Here is an 11793-nt window from a genome sequence, read left to right as displayed (position 1 = left end):
AGATGACGTTGTACATTTTTTACTGTTTCATATGATGTAACTTTTCCCTTTTTCATAGGAGTTAGTTTATTTTGTATCGCATATAAAATAGGGAACACGTATATGTATAAGTAGATTTTTTTTTTCACACATGAATGGTACAATCCACTTCTTTCTCGATATCATGTTTTTCTCCGGTCTTTCGTCATATTGTTTCTCTTAATATGGTATCAAAGCAAGTGAGATAATGGTGTTTTCAAGCGATCTTTTGGTCATGGTGGATGAAGGTGCTCGATCGATTCAAAGTAGCGGAATTGGTGGGCATAGACCAGAATCAAATATCGGTGAATCAAATGATAATTCATTTTTTTTTACATCATTCGGATAACCCAGGACAAATATTGGTTACCAGCCCCCTCACAGGTGATAATTATGCGCCATGGAGTCGTACCATGACTGTAGCCCTATCAATAAAAAATAAAATGGGTATCGTTGATGGTTCAGTTGTGAAACTAGACATGTCTTCACCCACTTTTGCTATTTGGATAAGATGTAACACCATGGTCCTCTCATGGGTATTGAATTCATTATCAAAGGATTTGACAGAGAGTGTGATTTATGGAGAAACGACAATCGATGTATGGAAAGAACTTTATGAACGTTTCTCTCAAACTAATGGACCACGGATTTTTCAGATTCGTCACTCCATTGTAACCCTTCATCAAAAAAATCTCTCTATTTCAAATTATTATACAAAGATAAAAATTTTATGGGACGAGTTGTTAACACAACTGACCATCCCTAATGTATTTGCAGAGCTTCCAAATCTCTGTCGAATTTACTTCAACAAGAGAGACTTATAGATTTTTTGATAGATCTCAATGAATCCTATGCTCCTATAAGAAGTCAAATTTTAATCATGGATCCATTGCCAAATGTTAATAAAGCCTACAACTTGTTGTTGCAAGAAGAAAGACAAAAATAACTTCAAATAATGCCAATAGTTAAAAATAATGTGGCTACTGTTGTGGATCATAGTGGGACGACTAAATCGATTCCCACCAAGCAATCCCCGTTTCAAGGGTAAAGGGCAAAGAGAACGACCAAAATGTGATTATTGTGAAAAGTTGGGACACACTAAAGATCACTTCTATCATATTCATGGTTTTCCAACAAAAATCGCTAGCTTTAAGAATCAACGTGTTGGGACCTCAAATGGGGAAAGTCATCACTCTCATAATTTTGCAGAGTAAGTTCAATCTGAGCCAGCACTTTCGACCAACAGCCTTGCCCCTCAACTCACCATGGACCAATATAACAAATTCTTATCTCTTATATCAGAAGGTAAAGAACCAATGGTGAACATGACAGGTAATCACTTTGTTAACTTAATTCATTCCTTTTCTAGTGTATGAATCCTTGACTATGGAGCTAGCAATCACGTGTTGCTCACTAACCACACTCTCTTCAATCCAACTCCAATGTTCACAACCTGTTAGACCTCTAAATGGTAAACTTTCTTATGTGACCCATGTTGGAGAAACCATCATTTCAATAGACATTACACTATATCATGTTCTTCACGTACCATCTTTTAAATTTAATTTAATATCTGTTAGTAAACTTATTGAATCTTTGATTTGTGAAGTTTATTTCTTTCATACCTATTGTGAAATCCAGGACCATCGATCGAAGATGATGATTGGTATGGGTAAAGTACACGCAGAAGTATACTATCTAGAGATGGAGTCAGGTCATACTACTACAACCTCCACCGATCAAATACCTTCTTTCGACTTATGGCATTGGCGATTAGGACATCCACTATCTCAGCGCCTGAGGCATTTATCTCAACACAATGAGATGATTTCCTTTAATAACTGCCAATGTGATATATGCTTGTTAGCAAAACAAACTCGTTTACCTTTCTTTGATAGTGACTCACGTTCTTCTTGTGCTTTTTATTTAATTCATGTTGATATTTGGGGAGGATATTCTATTCCTTCGCCTTCATCCCCGTTTCATATCCTCCATCCCTGGTTCAAACGAGGATGAGGCGGTGCGGGCCCCTGTTTCCCCATAGTCTATTGCCATCCTTTAGAAGGACTGGGGATGGGGCGGGGCAGGGATGGGGCGGGGTGGGGAAAAGTGTAAGTCCATCCCTGCCTCCATCCCCGAACGGGGATGGATTTTAACCTTCGTTCCTGCCTCCATCCCCGTTCCGTACCCTTTATCCTCGGTCCAAATGGGGCGAGGCGGGCCCCGCTTTCCCCCGGTCCACTGCCATCCCTACTCACAAATAAAGTGTGCTAGTAAAAAGTTACGGATTAAAAAAAATGATGGCTATTTGTCTTCACCGGCAACCATCGCCACCCACTCTCTCATTCTTTCTCCTTTGTTTTTTGTTCACTGGCCACAATCGCCACCCTCTCTCTGTGTTCTCTTTCTACTTCTCTCTTTGTTCACTATCTTTTGCATCGATGGGTGGAAGACGAATCAGATTGGAGACGAAGGGTTGATGGTTGTCACTCAAAAATGCTGAAACCTGCAAGAGCTCGTTCTCATAGGGGTGAATCCGACTTATTTGAGTTTAGGATAGGTCATTGTTCTGTGTTTTATGCGTATGAATTGCATTCTTTGAATTATGAATGTTCATCTATAAGTTTTATTAAAATCTGAATTCTATGTTTTAATAGAATGTATTTTTAGGATAAAAAAAAATCATTTTACAAAATTGTCGTGTTGAAATAATTAGGAAAAAACTTTTTTGGATGTGCTCACCAAGTGTGTTGGTGAAATGCCTCAATGAGCGTGCATGTGTCTGATATATCTGAATTTTTCGCTGCATGTTTCATTTAATTTACAAATGTGTAGTCTTGCATTTGATGTTCTTTTTAAGTCGTTCTGCTACCCAAATAGGTTCCCCAAATTCAACCCGAGTTGTGTAGTCACTATAAGAAAAATGTGGATTAGCGACGGACGCTATCCGTCGCTAATCCGTCTCTAATCCATCGCTAAACAATTTAGCGATGGATTGACGACGGATTAACGATGGATAGCATCCATCGCATAATCCTAGTCGCTAATTAGTGATATAACTTATCAATCGCTACTTCCGTCGCTAATTTGCTACAGATTAGTGACAGACATGATATGTCGCGAGTACGTTGCTATTTTAAATTAGTGTGGATAATATCCGTCGTGAGTCCATCGCTATTTTAAATAAGTGAAGGATATTATCCGTCGCTAATCCGCTGCTAAATTTAAAAAAAAAATAAAAATAAAATTGCTCCTCGCCGGGCAATATTTCAGCAGCAATAGGTCGGACTTGTACCACACCACACATGCGTTGCACCCGAGCGGCCCAGCCCGCCATTGCGGGGTCTTTTGCACAGATTCGACATGCTCTCCAGTGCGCTCTCTGGCATGCTCTTCGGCGCACTCTGAACTGACCCGCTCTCTGATTCTGCACAACGCAGTGGTTGGTAAGCTAGGAGCCCGTCCTCCTCAATGACACCATCCGCACCAACATCACCTACGGCAAGCACGACTCCATCTCTAAAGACAAGATCGTCACCGCCGCGGAGGCGGCGAACGCTCACCGATTGATCTCGGCGCTCCCATGGGGCTACGACACCCATGTGGGCGAGCGCGGCGTCCAGCTCTCTAGTGGGCAGAAGCAGAGGATCGCCATCATCAAGGACCCCAAGATCCTCCTCGACGAGGCCACCTCCGCGCTCAACGCGGAGTCAGAGAGCGTAGTCCAAGAGGCACTGGACAGAGTGATGGTGAGCAGGTCCACCGTCGCCATCGCCCACTACCGCTCCACGATCAGGGGCGTCGATGTGATCGTTGTGGTGAAGAACAAAGTGATTGCTGAGGAGGGTAGCCACGAGATGCTCGTTGGCCTCAAGGATGGGCTCTATGCTTCGTTGGTGGTGCTCCACATGGGTTCTTTCAGTTAGGCGTTCCAACTGCGGGGTGTTCTGCACAATGCAGTGGTTGCACCTCTGAACCGACGCGCTCTCTGGCGCCCTCCCAACCTGGTTCCCTCGCTTGTCCGTCGACCTCAAACCATAACCCCCAACATAATCGTTAGGCCAGGAACGAAAAGCCACGCTCGGAAAAGAAAATGACTTACTGGACCGGAGAGGTCGGGCCAGCCTGGTCCTCCAGCGTTGGCGGGTGATTCTGACTTCTCTTCTTCCTCGCGTTCCTCCGCCACAAAGTCATCATCATTCGAGAAGTCATCAGTTTAAATTTCGAATAGGGAGAGAAGGAAAATTTCATGCCTTAGATGGGACGGTTTAAATCAAAAATTAGCGAGGGAAAAAATCTCTCGCTAATTTCATCGCTAATTAGCATTTTTCTTGTAGTGTTTGGCGACGGAAAAATTCTGTCGCTAATCTGTCACTCATTAGTGATGGAATTACGAGGGAGATATTTTCGTCGCTAATTTTATAAATATTTCGAATGTTAGTGACAGATAGTTTTCTCTCGCTAATTCATCGCACATTTGCGACGGAAAAAATCTGACGCAAATGTCCATCGCTAATCCACATTTTCTGGTAGTGAGTGTTAGTTTTAATTTCTGTTTGTTAGCACATAGTTTAGGGCATGTATGTCAGTTGCATACATTAGTAGCTGGGAATGCGTTCATGACCCATGTCCCTCTTAAGTGTCTCCGTCATAAATGAAAATGGCAATTGATCCACGACGATTCATCCAATGCAACATGCCCAAGTAATTTGTGATTTTTGTTTATTATGAAAGCCAAGTTTTAAAAATAATTGCATAAGTGCAATTGTGTAATGACTATTGAGCAGCAAAGATGCCCACAAATTAAACATACATAAGCATATGTCACCATATAATACTTATTGTGCATAGCACAAGAGAAATAGAAGAGTCCTTTATAAAGTGGCAACCTCTGCTTCTTGCATTGCTACTTGTAGCTTCCTTTTGTTAAGGGTGTGCTCTCCATAGAAATAATAGAAAAAACCCCAAAGAGATAAGACCAATGAAATGGCTTTCTCACCACTGAACTCCTCATGATAGCAAAACACTGCCAGCACTTCAGTTATGGGAAGTAAAACAGAAATGAGGATGCCACTGAACAATGATGAAGCACAAAAGATGAGACCAATTGCGCCTATGAAGTAAAGCTGAAATATGATTGCTGTCCACACTATTAATGTGTAATACTTGGTCTCGCCAAGTTCAAATTCACTTGCCTCTCTTGTGATAACCTGTAAAACAAAAACCATAAGAAAATAATGATTAGGAGCTAATGGGTGTTCTACTGCCATCTCTCTCTCAATATATAACCATAAGGTGGTGCACACACTTGTTTGTATGGATCCAATCACCAAATGGTAGATCTAACTGTACAGATGTGTTTATCATGGATTATTTACTATGTTAGAAGGTTTTAACATATCTAATACATCATAAGATCCCGTTTTTTAGACAGTGAAAATTAACGGCTCACAATTCATCAACACATGGATGGTCTAAAAATGATATAAAACATGATATTTTACTCAACTTTTACAAATGAAAATAGTAGAAAAACCTTGTTAAACATGGTTAGATTTTGCATTTAGAGCTTGGATCTATGTAAATCTAGTGTGTACCACAATACGGTACCACCATAGAAGCGCCCACACACACATAATATATATATATATATATATATATATATATATATATATATATATATATATATATATATATATATAGAGAGAGAGAGAGAGAGAGAGAGAGAGAGAGAGAGAGAGCAATGTCAAAACCATTTGACTCAAAATATGGCCCCTACTTGCTGAAGAGCGCAAGAGTAACTAACACATGCTAATACATAGATATTTGTGTGTGTTTATCTGAAGCTATGTTTTATATTAATGTTAAGTATTCAACTTATTGAAATGACAAAAACATCATAAAAGTAATGCCAAATAATAGGTGTAGATTGCACTATCAAATCAGACCTTGTTGATCCATTTAGCATAATTTGTGTGATAGAAATCATGATTTGGATCTTGTTTTTTCAACATAAAAGGAGGATTTTTTAAGTCATGAAATTTTTGTACGTTGTGAGTTGTTGATTTTTGAAGATCTTAAAAAAACTACATGTATATCATAATCACATGATCCAAAACTTGTTTTACTAAAAAATGCATGTAGATCATGTGTATTAAGTGATAAAGAAAACTCATGAATTATGAGTATGGATGGCTTCTAATAGGTACGTTCGTATATGCATGTTCTGTTGAGCTGCTAGAGGTTGTCAAAGTCTTGATTTTCATGATATGCACAAGAATGGAAAATTCAATAGATTCATGCCCATCCTAGAGGTGAAAGTCTTTAATTTCTTTGAGAAATTAACCAAAAACAAATGGCAAGTTTCTGATGATCCATACTTTACCTGGAAATCTTTGTTCACCAGCATACCGACTGTGCAAACAGCAGTTGCAGTAAAGGTCATCACCATTTGCATTTCCATTACAAGCGTATATGTTATAGTCTGTTTGGCCCTCCTATAAATCAACTCCACAAGTGGCAATATAAACCCACTCAGCAAAGCTGCTCCAAGCGTTAAAAAGAAACCCAGGTAATACTTGAAATTGGAGACGTTATTCGGTCTGTCTTTGCTAGCATGGAGTCCCAACACTACTGAAGCAATGGTAAGCAGGACCACTGCATTTACTGAGAAAGGATTGAACCTTTGCCTCACAATTAGGAATGCAAACACTGCAGTGAAAGCCAACTGTGTCGATACTAGCATAGATGAAGTAGAAACTGGCAAATATGACAGCCCGAAAGAATACATGAAGTCATCAAGTCCGATCAGCATCCCCACGAAAGCAGACGCGGTGGCCAGCCTCGGTGTAATGAGCCAAAATGGAGTTCTGGAGTGTTGATCAGATCGGCGCCGATGAGCGTATGTTATGAGAAGAAGCACGAGCATCACCGGCCAACCTCCAGTCTGGAGCCAACTCGAAAACCATCGGCGATTTCCTCCTTTCACATAATAGAGCCTCTGTAACAGTGGGCCTGCAGTAGAACCTACTGCTAAGCACAGAGTGTTGACAAGGAGAAGCCACTTCATTTTTCTGCGGTGAGTAACTTCTGTTGTGGGTGATTGGCCGTGTTCAACATCCATTTTTTGGTGCAGATGAAGGTATATTTGAGATGAGGAGCAGTTTCTGATATAGACGATAATAGAATATGCATGAAAAGAAGCGATCATGAGATGTATTTATAGATTTCAAACAGATCAATTTGCAGATATTTTAAGACTGACTGGTAGTTATGCATGGAATTGTTGGTGGCACCTCAGCTTTTTTTTCCCTCCACTCTTTTATTGATATAATCTTCTCAAAATATAGTGCAGAGTAAGACAAAAATGAGCAGGCGCATGGCATGCAATGTGGTTGTGAAGGTCTTCAGTTGAAGACGCCTGATCAAATTCAAACCCCACTGGCGCAAGGTTGTGATTGTAGTTTTCAGAGGTGGGCCACGTAAGGCAGGGTGGGGGTGGCCGTGGGGCCCACCCGGGGTTTCTCTGAGGAGGGTTCCTCATCATAAAAAAAAAAAAGAATAAGAAAAAAGAACGGAGGTAGGTAAAATTTAATGCCAATCTGTGGAGTTGATCTTTAAGAGCATCGTTCCCTCTATTTCTCGCTATGATTTTTGTTGCTGAATGAAGTAGAATTTTTGACAATGATCATAATCTGTCATAGGGATGCAGACATGACACTGTACCACAGAGTAGAACTGAGAAAATTAGAATGTGAAAAGACACGTTTTGCATACGAGTAAAACAATGAAAATCACAAGTCATACTACAAACAAAACTTTCATGAGAACTCTATGATATATATATATATATATATATATATATATATATATATATATATATATATATATATATATACCCACCAAAAATCATGTCAAACCTACCCAATGAACAGTTTTTGGTGTTTTTTTCAAAATTCTGTGAATTTACTAGATATCTACATTTGGATCATGAATTTTGGATAGAAAAGATGGTATTTAGAGCCTAAAAAAAATGCTCCAAAAATTGATTCCTATAGAAACAAGCATATATATATATATATATATATATTCTCAAAATTTACAAACAAAATAACAAAAATATAATAAAACGTCCAGTGAGTAGGTTTGGCATGTTTATTAATGAGCAGGTTTTCATTCCTTATGAATATACACATTGGAGAGAGATGATTCATGTAACTATTCCTTTCTTTGAATGTTTTAAGAATCCTCACCTATAACCGTGTTACTTAATGGCCCCGCCTCGTCAGATGCCAACCCCGAGTAGAGTCACCGACCATTTAAGTCTTTTAGGTCAAAGAGAGAAAAACGATGCTTGTATGTTTCAAAGTGAAGGGTCTAAAAAGGAGGCTGAGAGCCGCATAGAACCAAAAAAAGTCTCTGGAGTCATGGTTGAATGTGTCCCTTGGGTTTGACAATTCATGGATGATTACCGACGTTAATCTATGAAATGTGAATGGTGAGAGCTTGACATTTTTTTTCTCTTTTTTTTTTGAAAGGCAAGCTGGAGTTAGGCAGACCCTACCAGTTAATTATACAACTATTCCATTGGGTTTTGAACCTGCAACCTCACAACACAATGTGACGTGCACTAGCTGCTCCTACCAGACAAGCGGAGCCCCGTTGGTGAGAGATTGATTCTCTTGGTCAGATGCAATTAATATAAGAAAAGGTGCTGCGCCCATTTCCTTGGATAAACACCTGCCGGATTCAGACTTGGGGATCCACAAAATTTTATGGTTCAAGTTTATACGCATGTCAAGAGATTGTGTTTTACTCTGTAACACTCCTGCTATTACGCAAGGCAAATTGATTGCACTTTAGAGATGCCTCATTTAAAATTACTTACTCTTGGTTACTCAATAAAATAAATTAAGCAAAGCAGAGAAATAAGTAGAAGATGAGCAGAACTAAAAAAAATGTGTTTTTTTTTTACCAACAGGGCCTCCCTGTCGTTGGTAGGATCTGACAGTGCACATCTCCTTGTGGTGGGACGTTGCAGGTTCAAACCTAAGTGGTATCTTTGAATAATAACTGGTAGGGGTCTGCCTAACCCCAGCTTGCCTTTCAAAAATCAAATGTGGTTTTTGATTTCCTAGTTAGGCAAATAAAAAACATATACCACGCGGTGGTTACTCATGGTCAATGGGGTCTTGTGTTAAGCTGAAGGCCCCGGATGAAATCTCGCTGGGGTATTAGGGCTGCCATTGCTTTATCAGGATTAGACCCGGATCCAGACCTGATACCATACCCAAAAACCAGGGCTAGGTCTGGTTCCACCTGAGTCCAAACCAAACCGGACCCGTTGACAGTACTAGTGGTCCTCCGATCAGTGTACGTACTGCACATGGGTCAAGCCCAAATGTGTGAGCTACTGTGCAAGCCCTTCCATTACAGGGACACCCTATTTTCTGCACCAAATCCATCACCAGACGTCTATGACATGCTGTTCGACATGTCTAATTCGTTCAAAGTTGGTGAACCCGTTTTCAACTAAAGTTGGTGAACCCGTTTTCAACTATATTTAATCTTTATTTGAAAACCCGTAGAAGGAGGCATTTTGGGAGTCGATTCATGGAGTTGCCATCACCATTTGCCATTTGCGTTCATTCTTATCATGTAGATGGGATGGGACTTGGTGGAGAGGTTGTAGTTGCCCTGGTGATTCAAGCATTAAATATTTGGTACTCCTCCCATCTGTCAAGGTCCTCAACATTAATTATTTGTTTTGTCTTTTTTTTGCAGAGAGGGTGGTGTATCCTCTCCCCCAATGATTCACTGAATCTCACGTCTTTGTTTGGGGCTTTGAATGATCACCACTTATACAAGCATTGAAATCTGGCCCTTGTTATTCTTATCAATGGTTTGAGAAAATGACAAAAATGCTCTTTTTTAAAAAAGAAAAAACAAACAATTCAAAAAAAGGATAAACATGTCCTCCATCCAGAAAGTCGAGGATGATGTTGACTCTTCAAAGTCTTCTTCTTCTTTCTCCGTAAAACACTGTAAAATCCTCTCTCTCTTTAGAGAAGAAATCAATGGAGGCAAAGAGTTCTCCCTGAAGAAGGCCATGAACATCAACCCTCTCACTCTCTCTTCATTCTCTCTCTACTTCTCTGCACATTTTTTTGAGGCCTTCAAACAGCGATTTGTAGTGTTTTTGGGTCTCCAAAGAGCCCGCAAATCGCTATATCGATTTATAGTGTTTTTGGATCTCACTATAGCGATTTGTAGTGTTTTTCGCAAATCGCTATAACGATTTATAGTGTTTTTGGATCTCACTATAGCAATTTGTAGTGTTTTTCGCAAATCACTATAGCGATTTATAATGTTTTTGAATCTCACTATAGCGATTTGTAGTATCTTCCGCAAATCACTATAGCGATTTGTAGTGTTATTCAGTAAGCAAATCGCTACCTGAATTAGGATCAACTTGTCAAGGCCATATCTCCCTAACCGAAGGTCATATTCCAAATCCGTAAAAAATGATGTATTTGTTATTGAGTCTAGTTTATTTCTGTAAATTTTCAGCGATTTCTATTGTCATTTCATTCATCATTTTAACTAAAAACAAGACCCCTATTATTCTGTGTTATTTGAGTTGCACAACACCATTCTCGCTTGACATCCACATCTTGATTCTGGCATGCTTCTTGCTAGATTTTTCATTGATTTTTTCCAACCTTGCTTGAAACAAAAATATGTCTTTCTCACCATGATACCCTGTGCATTTTTTGACCATGACACCCGGGACCCATGCCGGGGGAGCCCCCGGACCCCCCTCCTGTAAGGGCAAAAACTCTAAATCAGGTTTCACAACGAATCAAGTTGAACGATGCTACACACGCTGAGAGGAGCCCCCAAACCCTCCTCCTATAAGGGCAAAAACTCTAAATCATGCTCCACAACGAATCAAGTTGAATGATGATATCCACGCTGGGAGGAGCCCTCAAACCCTCCTCTTATAAGGGCAAAAACTCTGAATCAGACTTCACAACTCATCAAGTTGAATGATGCTACCCACGCTGGGAGGAGCCCTCAGACCCCCCTTCTGTAAGGGTAAAAACTCTGAATCGGACTCCACAACTCTTCAAGTTGAATGATGCTACCCGTGCTGGGAGGTGCCCTCAGACCCCCCTTTCTGTAAGGGTAAAAACTCTGAATCAGACTCCACAACTCTTCAAGTTGAATGATGCTACCCACGTTGGGAGGAGCTCTCAGACCCCTCTCCTGTAAGGGTAAAAACTTTGAATCAGAATCTACAACTCATTTAGTTGAATGATGCTATCCACGCTGGGAGGAGCCCCCAAACCCTCCTCCTGTAAGGGTAAAAACTCTGAATCAGGCTCCACAACAGTCAAAGTGCAGGTCAGTCGGTGCTTGATGGAGCAATGTATGATCTTCTGCTGGATGTGCAGAGAGAGAGAGAGAGAGAGAGAGAGAGAGAGAGAGAGAGAGAGAGAGAGAGAGAGAGAGTTGATGTTCATGGCCTCCTCCAGGAGAGATTTCTTTCTCGGATAATCCTGCAGTGTAGAGACTGGGTCTTAAATAATCATCTTCGGGGCACTTAAGTCTTTACAACCACTCCTTTTCAAGAATCGTCATTTGTTTTGGCACCAATGGAGGAGAAGGTACTTAAGTCTTTGCAATCGCATCAAACTCCAACGCTAATTAATGCTGACAAACATGGGGATACGAGGCACACATGCTTTCATACGTGGTGCTCTTTGGGACCCC

The 11793-nt window shown here is 40.4% G+C and overlaps 1 protein-coding gene across 1 annotated transcript; it reads right to left on the bottom strand.

Annotated features, from left to right (window-relative positions):
- Positions 1-4715: 4715 nt before the first annotated feature.
- LOC149816211 (purine permease 3-like) lies at positions 4716-7181 on the bottom strand. Its single transcript, XM_089987845.1, has 2 exons — positions 6404-7181; positions 4716-5228 (listed from the first exon to the last, which is right to left on the bottom strand). The coding sequence occupies exons 1-2, from the start codon at positions 7139-7141 to the stop codon at positions 4893-4895; spliced, it is 1074 nt and encodes a 357-aa protein (XP_089843971.1). The 5' UTR covers positions 7142-7181; the 3' UTR covers positions 4716-4892.
- Between the last annotated feature and the right edge of the window lie 4612 nt (positions 7182-11793).

Source organism: Nuphar pumila, chromosome 14, assembly GCF_984573655.1.
Source record: "Nuphar pumila chromosome 14, dmNupPumi1.hap1.1, whole genome shotgun sequence".
Classification (NCBI taxonomy): domain Eukaryota; kingdom Viridiplantae; phylum Streptophyta; class Magnoliopsida; order Nymphaeales; family Nymphaeaceae; genus Nuphar; species Nuphar pumila.
This window is presented reverse-complemented; position numbering and strand designations above follow the sequence as displayed.

What these genes read in the sequence shown, in the direction of transcription:
- LOC149816211 (XM_089987845.1), bottom strand. Translation starts at nt 7,141, where the DNA reads ATGGATGTTGAACACGGCCAATCACCCACAACAGAAGTTACTCACCGC. An exon ending in TGGTGAACAAAGATTTCCAG is followed by an intron (nt 5,229 to 6,403) that starts GTAAAGTATGGA and finishes TTTGTTTTACAG; the next exon opens with GTTATCACAAGAGAGGCAAG.